The sequence below is a fragment of the Diospyros lotus genome, unplaced genomic scaffold (assembly GCF_014633365.1).
Source record: "Diospyros lotus cultivar Yz01 unplaced genomic scaffold, ASM1463336v1 superscaf1, whole genome shotgun sequence".
NCBI classification, from domain to species: domain Eukaryota; kingdom Viridiplantae; phylum Streptophyta; class Magnoliopsida; order Ericales; family Ebenaceae; genus Diospyros; species Diospyros lotus.
Window position 1 is genome coordinate 2,285,285 of NW_026267104.1, and position 14,960 is coordinate 2,300,244.

Sequence of the window (14,960 nt, forward strand, 5' to 3'; positions counted from 1 at the left end):
GAAAGCTGAACACCCATGTTCCTGGTGAAATAAGTACATGTCAATGTGCAAGGATCGAGAGATTCATTTCATTTCAACTTCTGCAAGTTGGATACAAAATTTGAAGCTGCAAAAGCAGCTGATCCACCAACCACAGAGACCAAAGCAACCACAGCTTGGGCTGCAACTTCCCAAGGGTAGTCTTCAGGCACCCAATACACACAAAAAGGGCCCAACACCAGCAAGGCCACGCTCAGGCTCAGGAGGGTTGCTGGGGTTGCAGGGTCTGTGGCAGCTGAAAGGACTCCAAGTTCTTCTGCCTTTGAGAGGAGACCCAGTTTCTCTATTGTTGACAGGGAAAGTCCAAACTTCTCTGCAGCTGATAGCAGCCCAGCTTTCTCTGCTTTGGTCAGAAGCCTCAGCTGCTCCACCCTTGTCAGCAGTTTCACTGGCGGCGTGGACGCCGAGTAGCTGTTCCTTGGGCCTTTCTCTCCCAGAGGGAAAACCTGGGAATTCTGCGATTATAAATAGAAATAATTAACAAAATAGAATTTATATAGCCAAACTAACAGAATATGATCAACATTTGATACATTGCTATTATTGATTTCCAGTGAACCCTTTTGAGGCAGATCAATGAACATAGTTTCCCTGGTACTAGGTAAGAAACTGCCATAAGGGTATGGTTTGGTCGTGGTTGTGAACACTATATCCTTATGGCATTATACCATAAATAGGTGGTTTGATTTATTTAATGAATTTTTTAGCCAAAAAAATGGTGTGTTTGGTGACCTTTTCTTAATTATTAGTCATTTAATAATTGTTTTTACTTTTTCATTATCGTCATTAGAGTTTTTTCTAACATTCTATATACATTTTCTATTTATATATATGTTATTACACAACACTCATTTGGTTAGCATGCTAATTCTATTAATTATTCCAAAGAAAAAGGCGAATTATTACAAGTTAATTTGGTTATTTTAAAGAGTTTATTAGGTTTTCATTTGGCATTATCCAGAACAAGTGCACTCAAAGCACACTCAAAGCATTATTGATACTCTTATCCAGTGAAACTCGGGGTTTCCCGTGCAATTTCTCATTATTTTTGGTTGAAAAAATTAACGAAAAACATAGAAAACAAGAAACGGAGAGATCTCACTGAATTGAATCCATTTGAATAGCAATACGAATTCAAAGAAAAGCAGTACCGCATCAGATTTTGATTCTGTGCAGCCAAAATCCGAGAGCTTAGAGCAGGGAAGGGGGAAGAGAGATTGAACTATTATATATATATATATATATACATATGGCACCGACCTTTGCGGAGGAAACAGTTCTGGTGGCGGAGGGAATCGACTTCTCGGCTGCCATGGATTTAACAACAGGAAGAAGAGTCGATGGATGAGGAAAGCGTGTTCTTCCTGCTGCGCTTCGTCCGAACTTCGGCGATGATCGGATTACCGTCACTCCGCCGCAATTGCTGCTACCGCACCACCCCATAGGCATTGCTTCCATTTCTCTCTCTCTCTTTCTCTTCTCTCGCAGTCTCTCTCTCTCTCTCTCTCTCAATGTGAACCACATCCCTCCCTTGGAGGATTGAATTTGTCGGCCGGTTGCCACGTGTTATCCCACGGTTGGTTGATTTGTCGCTCCTTCATGAACAAGCAGGCTATGAATTCATTCAGAAATGCTGTGAGTGCGACAATTTTTACACTTTATTATTGAATTTAAAAAACTTGACTCGGTTTAATTCTCATAAATAAAATAATATATTTTTACAGTATAAATTTAAAATAATGTATTTAAAAACCCATAATATTAATATGAATGGCTCATTCAGGGTGTTCGTTTGCATTTACCAGCATACCCTTTGATGGAGCTGCAGTCGTCAGAAGCCGCAAGGGTAGTTCGGTAATTCAAGCCAGCAATACTCGCTTCAAAGTCGATAACTGGCGATCGCCGTTGTCAAACCCCCTTAACGCAAAAACCCTAACTCCAACAATACGCGCCCCTGTCTCTCTGTCGGTGTGGTTTCAATTTACCAATGGCGGACGCAGTGATTTCTATGGAGAAACTCAAGGCTTTCTGGCACTCTCAAGTTCACGACGAAGAGAAATGGGCTCTCAACGCGGTAACCTCTCTCTCGGCGTTTTTCTTTGTACAATATATATATATATATATGTGTGTGTGTGTGTGTGTGTGTATGGATGTTGATGCTAACATGTATTTGATGTAGTCTGACTTCATTTCCACATGTTTCTGTATTATTATATTTCTATTTCTCATATTCGAGTGGCTTCCGTTTGGGCTTTTTGTAATTGGTGATTCAAATGATGCAAATTTTGGCTGCCTCACCCTGGCTCGATTACATGGAAGTATTCACAGTAAAGCTTTTATGAATTATCGATATCATATTATTTATGAGCAGTAGAAATCAAATATGTAGTTTTAGATTAAATGTTCCTATTAAATCTTGAAGCTACTAGGGTTTCACAGCCTGCTGCAATTGATTCAGTTTTCTATCAGGGGCTCCGTCACTAGTCCTCTTACTCTATGTAGATGTACTCTCTGAGGAGACCATGACAGGTTCTTTTAGTATGGTCTCCAGGCTCTAGCGTTATCCTCAGATGATAAGTTATGTTTTCCAGTTACCAGTGTGGTTTTTGGGTAGGTAGATTTTTAGTTCTATATTAAAAAAAAAAAAAAAAAGTAGCAGGCTGGGAACAAAGTTGTGAGTCATGGTCCGGTGCTTAACTAAGAAGCAGAGATAGAGGAACACGCCATGAGGATCTATGTTGGCAATTTTCAGAAAATGGATGATGTGAAATGGCAGGCACATGAGTAAGATAGGACTTTATGAATAATTCATATAGTTCTCAAAATTAATAAATAATTTGAAGTAGCACCAATTAAAATTAAGGATGGAAATGCAGCACAAGTTGATAGCAAGCATATTTGTCACGAGGCAATTTTATTCTACTGCAAGTGCAACAACGAAATATACCAACACAACAAATAGTTTGAGAAAGAGAGGCCCCCATGTGACTACCTGCTTCATATTTTGGCATTTCTAATATCTGGAGTATAATTTTTTTTTTATATCTTCTATGTTCAACAGGTAAAGCTATTTTTAAGTCTTTTGCATTCTTGGATTTGCCCTAGTAGTAGTGTTATAGAACTTTGTTTTTAACTTATTCTTGTATCTTTAACCATATTTGGCTAGAGGGAGCTAGGAGAGGCTTTTGAAAATCTGGAAAGCTCTCCCTTTCATCACAAGGAAAACATTATCAATTCTTTGTTCTTTTGGGTTGGAGATGTTCTATTTGAGTCTGTTGTTAAAGTTAAAATAAAAATCCTCTCAAACAATTAAAAGACCATCCTTGTTTTATGTCACAGAATGTTGGGTCGTAAATCACCAATATATGCAAAATATGAATGTGACAATTATGAGGAGACCCCAAGAGAAATAAAATTAGAATTGAGGTTATTTCTAATAAAATCTAAGGAGTTCTTATTGAATATAAGTTGCATGGGGCACATTTAATATAGTTTAGTCATTTGAGAAGAAGACCAACAAATGTTTAGCAAAATAGGTTGTTATGATTTTGGATCGAAAACAAACCACAATAAAACCATCAATTACACACACGAACACATAATTTTATGTGGAAAACCCAAATCGGGAAAATCCACAGGAAGAAAGGACAAAATATCACTAAGTGGATATTGTTACAAAAAAAGTAGTATTGCTACAATAATTCTAGAGCATTGAGCATTTATTTCTAGAGCTAAATTTATCTATAGATGTGCACAGAAAATTATATCCTGATAAGAAGTTGAGCCAAGAAGATAAATCTTCAATTGAGATAAATCCCAATCACAATTGAATTTGACATCTTAATTATAGTCAAATTCGAAGTCATAATTACGGTCAAATTATGAGTCTCAATGTCAGTCAAATTTGAATTTTGGGTCACAATTTTAACAAGCTCCACCTTGACTCGAAATTCAAATATGGAATTATTCATAATTCTTTCTTTTAACAAAATCGCGAAGAATTAATCTTCTTGACGAATGCCAACAAAATCCACACGCTAGGGAATTCCAACCAAATCCACACAACGCTCATTGTAGTGGATATCTTCAACCACACTTAAAGTATAGGCAACAAGATCAGGCTCAACATATCTTTACTGTCCTTAATAATTCCACATTCACCAATGTACTTCTACGTTAATGACTCCACTTTCATCTAAATCCATTTGTGCCAAAATTGCATGCATCTTAACCTGTCATGGTGAGAATCTAATATTCTAGTCCAACAATGGAATATCATGCTTCAAGATAGCCATTACGAAAATCAAATAACCCCAAATAATGTCAAACAATCCATAAATAAAATCTTAATAGAAAACAGATCAGGATAGCAGATTTGGGTTGGACAAATCTGGCGGGTTGTATCTGGTTTACTGGGTCAGATCTGAGCTGAACGGATCTGGGTGAGAAGCTTGAAGCTTCTTTAATGACAGAAATTGCAGGGATGCGTGGTCGACGGCGACAAGGAAGCTACAACGGCGGCCATCGAAGCGTGGGAGGGCTAATGGCGGAAGGTCGACAATCGATCTGCTGGGGCGAACCCGGTGGCTGTTGGCAGAGCATATCGATGAAGGCTAACGTCTATGGTTGGCCCAAACGAGAAGTAGAGGTGGCTAACGAAGAGGCTGACAACAGAAGTCGACGGTGAGTGATTGTTGACGACGAGCAATTTGTTATGATTTTGGATTGAAAACAAACCACAATTAAACAATTAATCATACAAACGAACATGCAATTTTACGTGGAAAACCCAAATTGGGAAAAATCATGGGCAAAAAGAACAAAATATCACTAAGTGAATATTGTTACTACAAAAGTTATATTGCTATAATAATTACAGGGCATTGGACACCTATTTATAGGCCTAAAATTATCTATAGATGTACACAAGAAATTATATCTTGATCAGAAGATGAGCTAAGAAGATAAATCTTCAATTGAGATAAATCTCAATCACAATCGAATTTGACATCCTAATCATAGTCAAATTTGAAATCATAATCACAATCAAATTAGGAATCCCAATTTCAGTCAAATTTGAATTCCGAGCCACAATTGTAACATGGGTAGTAGGAGACCAACAAAATTTGGTGGGAGACTTAGATATATATGAGTTATAAAAGTCTTATAGCCTATATAGTGGGATTAATGCTAGATATATTGTTGTTGTTGTTGTAGAGTCCTTTGCTAACTTGTTAGATCTTTTGCTTTTCCCTTTGCAACCCCTTTTGGTGCTTTGTTGAGGATACTACTACCTTCTCTCTCTCTCTCTCTCTCTATATATATATATATATATATATATATGCACACACCAACACAAATAGAAAGCTATATTTTTGTCTCTAAATGGAAAGATATCAATTTCCAAATTTTTCATATTAGAAATATAAGTACAAATGAGAAGTTCAATTTTTTTTAGAAAACCCTGATTCATAACAGGCAGTTCATTTTGTAGTTTAGCATTTCAAAATTAAAAAGTCTAATGAGGAGAGATTTAGAGGTATAAACTCATTATTTTCTGTAAAACTTGTAATTCAATTTATATGCATAGAAGTATAGATTGCATGCGTCTCCCAATTGTCTAAATAAAGAAAAGGAAAAAAATAGGTGTGCTTGTGGATGTCTTCAACACTTATTGGAAGTGCCTATTGGTGGTGGTTGGTTGTTTTCTGATATGTTGTTAACACGGAGACAAGAAGACTTGTCACTTTATGGATGTTCTTATCTTTCCAACACAGTCATGACAATACATGCCACTTTATGGAAGTTCTATCAGCATGAACACTATAAAAAAATGCTACTTTATGGAAGTTTCTATATATGCAGCACATAAACAAGACATGCCTCTTTATGGAAGTTTCTATCTTTATGAGGTGCAAAGTATAGCAAAGCAATGCTAGTGTTAGGTCCGGGTCAACATTTTTCTTGTTAGGATGTTCATGTTGAGAACCTGGTGTCCTTTCAACTTACTGTACTTTCATAGCTAAATCAATTAGGCTTTGAAATGGGTAAGCTTTTGCGTTTGCAATGATTTGGGTGGTATCTAAGAAGAATATAAACAAATACAAGTATGAACCTGGAACTTACATAATTTTCATAGCTAAATAACTTAGATTTTGAAATTTGTAAGCTTTTGGGCTTTGCAATGAGTAGGGTGATGGCTATTTTTTTTTGCTTTTTTTTGTTTGTGTGTGTGTGTGTGTGTGTGGGGGGGGGGGGGGGGGGGGGGGTAGGATTTGAGCAAAAGCCTGTGGCCAAAAATATTACCATTCATTTACACATATATGTTACCTATGGTTGTGCATATAATGTCTAGATCCTTAAAAATATAACCCTCAATCAATTGGGGAATATATCATTTAGTCCACGGATTTAAATGTAAAAAATTATACGATTATATGTCATAAAGTATGACGTCATTCCAAACTATCATTTAAATCAATAGTTACTAAGCCACACATTAAAAAGAAAAAGAAGATAAAGTCAAAAGACAAACAAAATGACCATTCACTATATTCTTGCAATGTTTGGAGTGGGGAGGGAAGTAAAAGGGGAAAACATTCATGATTTCTCTTTCATGTAGGCCTAAGTTTGAGATGTTATCAGTGGAACATCAAGTGGTTTGTCAAACTTGTACTTAGATGTTGCAGGTATTTTGTGCATGATACTTATGATTCTTATTATATGCAGGTGTGAAACTGTTTTAGGCTATATTTGGGAGTTTTGGAGGGGAAGGCGAAGGAAGGGTTGATAGAAGAATCGAAAGGAAAGGGAAGGAGGGGGAGTTACCTTCTCCTTGTTTGAATGTTCAATGACAAAAAGGAAGGGGACTCCCTTCACCTTGCTTACCCCCTGCTTTTGGAGGGAAGAGTTTTTGGAGGTTTTGAGGGGGATTGGGTCCCCTCTGATCTCTTTCACCTTCTCTTGTTAAGTCTTCCAAACAAGAGGATTGATAACCCTTCCCTTCTTTCCCCTTCCTTCCCCATCCTTTCAAGCTAAACATAGCTTTATTGAATTTCTGTTGATAGGCTGATAGAAATCTTGGATTATGCGACTACTTTTAGGTTGTTCTAGGTTTAGGATAAAAATGGTTAGGTTTGTTAGTGACTTAAGTGTATAACTTGGACCTGTGATGTGGGTGAGAATTAAGTGGGCATCTTGTGAATGCCAACTTGACTTCGTTTAAGATAGTTTTAGTTTTGTGGAATTGTTCCCTTGGTAGGACAAAGGCTTCTGAGAAGGAAGCCAGATGTCTTTGAACTACCAAGGCTTCTAAAGTTTTATTGTGTGCGTGTTCAAGTATTATGTTTCAGTTGAGTCCAATAATTCTTTTATCGCTGAGTGATGCTTGTATTATCAAGTGGAGCGTAGGCTCATTTCCTGTTGTCCATGCGTGAGAATTCAGTTGCCTACCATGACTGACAAAAACGAGACTCTTGTCGGTTCCTGGAACTCAGAATTTTGCTTTTCCACTTATCTTCTCGTTCCGTCATGTTTTTCTGCAGAAACTTCTCCGTGCTGCAGCTCTGTTTGCTGGCTCAATTGTTTTCATGCGCAAATATGGTGATCTAATGGCCATATAGAGATGTGTGATACGGGTCTCTATGCCCTCCATAGCATTCAGCTCAACTGGTAGCAATCGGTAGAATTTTATTGTTGCTTTCGTTTTTCCAGCTTCCGATTTATGCTGTGTGAATTTTACAATTCAAAAGTTTTCTGTGACAATCTCCAGCAGTGAAGGAAAGTTTCTACCATGCGGTAGTTCAAATTTAGAGATCATATTTGCTTTTGGAGGGTGAGAAAAATATAATTGTGTTTCATTTCTGTTTAGGTTTGTTTCTATTTTACAAACGTAAATTGAAATCTACGACAATTAAATTAAACAATTTGCAGGAGGTGGTAGGGGTTGGGCCATTGATTTCAAGATAAATTGCCTGCGGTATCCTTAGATTTATGGTGCGTTTGATTACGAATATGAAATCTGTATTAAAAAAATAAATTATAGACAATTGAACTGCTTAAAAATAATTTGTATGAAAATTATCAATTAAGGATGATTGATTAACTTAATTTTTTTTAAAAAAATATTATATATATATTTTTAATTTTTAGTGTTTAATTGACATTATTTTATATGGAACTAATCTGACTCCTCCCTCCCCCCCTCCCAAACACCCAAACCCACCTCCTCTTCTCTGCTTCCCCCCATCTCTCTCTCTCTCTCTTTCTCCCAAATTTCACTTAAAGTCAAGACTGTCTACCTTCATCGCTGGTACCAAACTTTGTTGCCGCCACACTTCTCCTCTAAGATTGAGTCTTCTCCTATCGCATCGAGTCTTCGACGCATATGGCAGAGAATTGATGTTCAACGCATATGGCAGAGAAGGGATGGAGACGTGGGCTGTTTTTAAGCAAAAATAGAAAAATAAAATCATGTTTTGTTTAAAAATATTAATCTATTAAACACTTTAAAAGTTAAAATTTAAGTAAAAAATAATTATTTTTTTTAAAAAAATGTAACTAATCAAACACACCTTTGGTGAAAAAATATCGATTTTGCCTCAAGTCTCAAGTCTGAGGCGGCTGTCTGACATGAGTCGTCTACGTCTCGATTATAGTCTCTGTTTTTTTTAGTACTTATTATGTTAATTTTTTTGAACTTACGACACATAATTATAATTAATAGAGAGATACCAATGGTTGCGCAATCATAGGGAGATTGTATTTCGAAATATTCCTACCTACAAGGGAATGGTGGGGGGGAGGCTTACGTACAGCTAGCTAGCTAGCTAGCTGTGGGCGTGAAGTTGTCTGCTTTGGATGGAAGGTCGGTGTGGCAACAGCAACTTCTTGCTTGACGCTGAGCTGTGCCTTACAAATTCACACCTGACGCGTGTCCCATCTTCTCACACGTGGCTCCCTCTCCCCTCCCGCCCCACCAGGAACCCAATTGGTACTCCCATAAATGTTAAAGTCAAGAAAATTAAAAATAAATAAATAAAATAAATTGCAAGTGGGCTTTCTGTGATGGGCCCCAAAGTCAGGGAACTTTTTCCTGTCTGCTGCTGGGTCCCACTCCCTGGACCTCAAGCTAATTGCTTCAACCAAATCAATCACATCATCATATCATCATCATCTTCTCCTCCTTCAGATTGGAAATGATTCTATCTTCCCTCTGAATTCGGGTTGACATTTTTTTTGTCTTTTTTTTTAAATCCAAACTCAATTTAATTTAATTAAATTGATTTAATATTATTTTATAAATTAATTAATTTTAAACTCTTATCGCGATTAATAATTATTAGTTGGAATGTAAGTTTGTATATTCTTTTAACAATTAGTACTTTATTTTAAATAAAAATATTATTTAAATATTTAAATTTACGTTCAAATAATATTTCCTTAATTTGAAAAGCAAATCATAATCAATTGAAGCCATTGGTTGTCCAAAGCATTGTTGCGTGTCAACTAGGCACAGGATAAGTAAACAGTAGTGCAGGGCGCGGGTTGGCCATCGCAGCCGCGAACCGCCGACTAAGATCTCCCAAAGGCCAGGCCAGGCAAGGCAAGGCAAGTTGCCCACAAGCAATGTCCATTGTGGTTGGTGGGTCCAATATGACTGCCACAGTACTCTACGTACAAAACTCCCCATCCTCCCATTGGATCTCGTGGAATTTACGCTTTTAGGCCTTTATTTGTGTAGTTCACTCGCCCACATGTCATCCTCCCAATGGCCAAAACCGTCTAGCGTTGTCATTTCTTTATGATAAAAAAAAAAAAAAAAAAGTTTCATTATGAAAAGGAGGGGATAAATTCTACCAGATCTTACGTGATTTGGTCTATTTTTATATTTAATATTTAATATTTAAATATTTAATTAAGGTCCTTAAGATTTATAGTATGAAAAATAATTCATTTAGACCATAGGTCTTAAACAATTTAAAATGAATTTATTTTCTTTAAAAAATAAAATATTTCTAATTAATTCTTGTAAAGTCAGTATTCTTTTATTTTTATTGTCTATGATAAATAATTTCTATTAAATATATTTATACTAATAAATACATCATTTTAACAGTAACGCGTACAAATTATTTAAACTTCAGCGTGCCCTACGGGATAGGATAAGAAAAATAATAATATATAAAAAATATTTTATTTTATTTTATTTTTAAATGCATAAAGCAGTGTCTCAAGTTGCGAGGTTTGATGATGTGAGTGGTTTGCTCCCTCCACCCACCGCGTCACCGTGACTTGACACGTGTCCGCGCTGCAACTTGCGAACCAAATAGTCTAAAATACCCTTGTCATTAAGCAACAAGAGAAGGGCATAATAGTAAAATGGCAGTCGCTAAAAGTCCTAGCCGTACATGCAACCGTCTCCTCGTGCCATCTCAAACTCCATTGCCATCATCAAAATCAGCTCTACATCACAGACTTAACTCCCATGTTTCCAAATTCCTCTGTAAAGCACATATAGTTATCAAATTTCTCTCTCCGGCGTGATCCCTCGCCGGAATCTTCATCGCTACTTTCAAAGTAAGAGCACTCTCTCTCTCTCTCTCTCTCTCTCTCTCTCTCTCTCTCTCTCATTTGATTGTTTTATTCAATTGGTTGGTTGTGGCATGATCCTGCTTTTCGCTTTTAGAAGCTGTGGATTTCACAAGTGCAAGCACTTGTGAACTTATTTGTGTTTTGTTGCCTTCTTCTTTCTCTAGTTAGATTTTCTAGGCAATGAGAATTCGTCGCTGCAGTTTGAAGGTGTAGCAGAACATATAGATAGGGATCTGTGTTTGATTTCTGGTGAAAGGAAGAAGGCAGAGGAGTCTTTGTTTTTGTTTTTGTACTTTGATGAACGTGAGGTGTTGATTTTTGGTTTTGCTACTTGTTGTTTAATGGATGAAGCAAGGAATGATCGGGTTGCTGATTTTCTGCAGAGAATGAAACCCCCGAAGTGTGAAATTGTGGACTCGGAAGAGCTGGACCTGAACCTTGGACTCTCTTTGGGCGGTTCTTACAGCCAAAATCCCAAGGAAAAGCCTCTAATTAGAACGTCTTCACTGAATGAAGACTTTATCCTGCATAGAAATGAGGGCAGGGGGTTTCTTTCCCTTGCTAGATCTTCGTCGCTGCCAACTGAGGCGGAGCAAGAGATGAGGAAGCTCAAGGAGTTGCAGGCCATGAAGAGGATGGAGGCCAAGAGAAGAATGTTGGAGAAGCACAGGCATAGCAGGGGCGGTAGCTCTGAGGAAGAGAGGTCTCAGAATGAGATTAAAATGCCCAATTGGACTGTAGAATCAGCTGTGAAGAACACTGTGCTTTGTCATGCCATTGAGAAAATCAGATCCAACGTCAGTCCTTCCCCCAACCTAAGAATTCAAGGTAAATCTTTACACGTGTAATTCATGTTTTCCAATATTTCATCCTAATTTTATTAATAGATCCTGGCTGTGGGGAATGTTTTTTATGACAATAGTAAATGGACTTAGTGAAGACAAGGTCATAGATAGAAATGATAAGAGGTAGAATTTATGTGGTCAGCCCCACATACTAGGATAAAGGCTTGGTATGTTGTTGTAACAAATGGACTTATTTTAACCCTTTTTCAAGAGTAGATTATTTCAACTAGTGGAATTAAAATGACAACTTACTAACTTTTTTGTCATCACTGCTTGATATGGAACTAAGTTAAATTAATAGTAGTTTTGAGCCAAGAAGACCCTACGGGTACCATTCTTGACTTGGAATGAACTAATTAGACATAATTCTAATTCTATTATTCTGTAGAATAATGTTGGATTTATCAGGCTATGTCATATGTGTTTCTTGGTTGGATCCTTAGTATTGTTCTCTTTAAATGATACATCATTTCTTGTTTTGTTGTTTAAATGCTTCCCTTGGACTCCTTGTATCCCCTAAGTTGATTATAAGCCTTACAAAAGATATTTCCATAAATGGAAATAATTGGCAAGTTAGAAGTAGCTGGCCTCACAGATGTCTGAACACATGTTGGAATTGAATATGCTCTTGAAGATGTTAGGCTTAGGACACCAATGTTTGCAAATATTAAGCTGTTTAGGAAATAGAGTGACCGTATACAAGCTATCTAACAATCCTCCCTCTTAACGGGTTGCACTAGGAAATGGCCCCAACAATGTCTACAAGCTATTTAATCTGTGAAGTTTTGGGATCTAAGTGCTTGGTCAATGTGAAGAAACTCTGGAATATTTTGGCTTTGAGCCTCCCTGTTCCAGTGCTTGTGTGTGACTAATATAGAAATACTGTGTGATTAAATCTTTTTCCAGATATTTCTTTGCTATAACTTTTAAAAAATTGGTTGCTAATGCTTACTTAAACCTTGGTTCAGGTGTTGACACTGCGGCAGATCTTCCTATTTTTTCTCAACCTATAGTCTCGTCCACAGTAAGGGAAAGTGGAAAATCAGTCGTCAGTACCAATTATCGCTCAGAGCCCATGATCAACTTTGGGACAATGCTAAATGGAAAAAGAGCCGTTTGTCATTTAAATTATCACTCAGCGCCCCAGTTGGAGAAAATGGAAAATGGACTGGCGGTAAATTCTTCAAAATCTCGCCCATATTCTATGTTCTTGTCCAGGACAATATCAAATGGAAAACCAGTTGAGCCTGCAGAAACCGAGCAGGAGAGACCATCCAAGAAGGCTAAAGTTTCAGACAACGATACTCGGGACATTAATACAATGAATGAAATGATGAAACTGATGCCTAGTGTAACTACAACTGGAGATGGGCCCAATGGTAAGAAAATCGACGGGCTTTTGTACAGGTACAAGAAAGGGCAAGTGAGTATCGTCTGTGTCTGTCACGGCAACTTCCTCTCTCCCTCAGAGTTCATCAAGCATGCCGGCGGGACTGACATGGTGAACCCCATGAAACATATCAATGTCTTGCCTGCAACCCTCTGAGCCATGGTGGTGATGGCTCCGGCACCCCTTTGGAATGTAGTAAGTTAGGAAATGAAGAAGATGGATGCTTAATGAACTTTTTCTTCGCTTTCTACCTATGACCCTTCAAGCACAATTTGCATGGAGGATTGCTTTCTTTTCTCCGACAACCTTGTAGGATGCATCAGATAGGAGATAGTAAAGTAGCTTAAGTCCTTTATGAGATGCTTACTCTCTCTTTTTTGAGGTTGTAAAGGAACCATTATCAAGTGTTATTCCTTCACATGCAATTCTGTGAAGGTACTTATTTCCGACGCCTCTATCATCATGATTTTCTTCTCTTACCATTCACAGGACTATATTTATTGCATGAATGAATCTTAGGTCTCATCAATCAATTATCGATATTAGTCAATAGCCATATAAATCTTAGCAAATTTAGAATTATCCAATAATATAAATTGGTGAATCAAGTTCTATTTTATTCCCTCAATTGAAACATATAGAAGAACGAGTGTTGTTTTGAGCAAAGCACATATGATGGTAGAGGCAGAGTTTTGAGGCAAATACTGCTTTTCAATAGATTGGTAAGCAAGTCATTGACTAAGAAATTGGGAATTTTTCAGCTCTGCCCAAACTGACTTCTTTTTAGAGCTTGTTTTCAAGCCCTGCCCCTGCAGGTTAAAGGAGCCCAAATAAGGCTTGTACATATCTTAAAAAAAAAAAAAAAAAGTCCTTGTAAATTATCTTTTGTGTAATTTGTAAGGATAATATATATAGAGGATAGACCATAGATCCTAGCTATTGGAGGCCCCATTTGGCCAAACTAAGCAAGATGTCTTGTAAGCCCTTTTATACAGTACAATACAAGTCTCACATTTTTCCCTTCCTCTGGTTATTTATGCCTCATTTAGGTTGAAAGTTGTCCTAGAATTCTGCCAAGGGGTGAAAAAGGGTTCACTGCTTACACATTGTGTTAAAGGGCAAAACCTCAGAAACTGTTCTTTTCATATTTTAATTTTAAATTTATTTTTAATTTTATATTTTGAATGTTTGTTTTATATTGCTAAAATGCATTTTTTTTGTATTTATTGTTTTTTGTGTTTTGAAAATTTTAATCATGTTTATGATAAAAATAGTCGAGAAGACTTTTTGTTGTTTTAAGTTTTTTGTATAATTTTTTTTTTTGTTTTCGAAAATATATTTTTTAAAATATGAAAGTAAATAATTTTCACTGTTTTGAAAAATTAAAAATAACCTTAAAACAGTTAAAAAAAAAATAGACCCTTAAAATTTAAAACAAAGTAGATAACCAACTACATCACCATTGCCAAAGAATTTTGAGGTCCTAAAAAGTTACACACATATATTTCGCGTCCCTCAGCCCTTCTCCCCTTCTATCTTTTCCAACACATGATTTGGCTTCAGCTACTGAAAATATTTTGAAAAACAAAAACTTAGTAGCAATGATAAGGTTACTCCTTTGCCTTAGGAATAGAATCATCTCTTTGCAAAGTAAGGATAAGATTGTGCATAAAAAGCCTCTCCAACTACAAACACCCCATTTTGACGTTTTAGGATCCTCACCCTTGATACATACATTCACAAAGATGCAAGCTCAGCTGATTCACAGACATCTTTTCCCAGTTTTACCCAGCTAAAAATGTGAAGCCATTGACAAAAACTATATCTGATGAAGTGTAAAAGCTTCTCGAAGTTCAGACAGGTTATAACAGATTAAAAAAATCGTTTGCTTTGCACCATATTTTATAGAATTATGATTCAAATTCAGATTAGAATTCAACATTATGTAAATGCAAATGCAGCCCTACGCATCCCGGTTTAATGCATCCCTGGCCTTAATCTACAATTAATAAGCATCTGTGATCATGCAAATGCAGCATATCTTATGCTTATTATCTGGAAAAAGAAAAAGAAGAAAAAAGCATAACTTCCGT

General features: G+C 36.8%; 3 protein-coding genes across 5 annotated transcripts; 2 read left to right on the top strand and 1 right to left on the bottom strand.

The window, feature by feature from the left end:
• Positions 1-46: 46 nt before the first annotated feature.
• On the bottom strand, positions 47-1,567 carry LOC127792903 (uncharacterized). Its single transcript, XM_052323555.1, has 2 exons — positions 1,300-1,567; positions 47-494 (listed from the first exon to the last, which is right to left on the bottom strand). The coding sequence occupies exons 1-2, from the start codon at positions 1,561-1,563 to the stop codon at positions 69-71; spliced, it is 690 nt and encodes a 229-aa protein (XP_052179515.1). The 5' UTR covers positions 1,564-1,567; the 3' UTR covers positions 47-68.
• A 371-nt stretch (positions 1,568-1,938) lies between these two features.
• LOC127792904 (mitochondrial import receptor subunit TOM5 homolog) lies at positions 1,939-7,857 on the top strand. The gene is made up of 2 exons (XM_052323557.1): positions 1,939-2,113; positions 7,584-7,857. The coding sequence occupies exons 1-2, from the start codon at positions 2,027-2,029 to the stop codon at positions 7,659-7,661; spliced, it is 165 nt and encodes a 54-aa protein (XP_052179517.1). The 5' UTR covers positions 1,939-2,026; the 3' UTR covers positions 7,662-7,857.
• A 2,593-nt stretch (positions 7,858-10,450) lies between these two features.
• On the top strand, positions 10,451-13,324 carry LOC127792824 (ninja-family protein AFP3-like). 3 transcript variants are annotated; one of them, XM_052323426.1, is made up of 3 exons: positions 10,451-10,617; positions 11,016-11,460; positions 12,446-13,324. In XM_052323426.1, exons 2-3 carry the CDS (start codon positions 11,019-11,021, stop codon positions 13,021-13,023), a joined length of 1,020 nt encoding a protein of 339 aa, XP_052179386.1. In that variant the 5' UTR covers positions 10,451-10,617; positions 11,016-11,018; the 3' UTR covers positions 13,024-13,324. The 3 variants fall into 3 exon arrangements, with proteins under 3 accessions (XP_052179386.1, XP_052179388.1, XP_052179389.1); XM_052323428.1 differs by having other exon boundaries at positions 10,455-10,617; positions 10,984-11,460; XM_052323429.1 differs by having other exon boundaries at positions 10,480-10,617; positions 10,988-11,460.
• Positions 13,325-14,960: the final 1,636 nt, after the last annotated feature.

Excerpts from the sequence above, each read along its gene's own strand:
- LOC127792903 (XM_052323555.1), bottom strand. The coding sequence starts at position 1,563 with ATGTGGTTCACATTGAGAGAGAGAGAGAGAGAGAGACTGCGAGAGAAG. Across the intron at positions 495-1,299 it reads GAACTGTTTCCTCCGCAAAG|AATTCCCAGGTTTTCCCTCT; the intron begins GTCGGTGCCATA and ends TTATAATCGCAG.
- LOC127792904 (XM_052323557.1), top strand. The coding sequence starts at position 2,027 with ATGGCGGACGCAGTGATTTCTATGGAGAAACTCAAGGCTTTCTGGCAC. Across the intron at positions 2,114-7,583 it reads AGAAATGGGCTCTCAACGCG|AAACTTCTCCGTGCTGCAGC; the intron begins GTAACCTCTCTC and ends GTTTTTCTGCAG.
- LOC127792824 (XM_052323426.1), top strand. The coding sequence starts at position 11,019 with ATGAAACCCCCGAAGTGTGAAATTGTGGACTCGGAAGAGCTGGACCTG. Across the intron at positions 11,461-12,445 it reads CCCCAACCTAAGAATTCAAG|GTGTTGACACTGCGGCAGAT; the intron begins GTAAATCTTTAC and ends ACCTTGGTTCAG.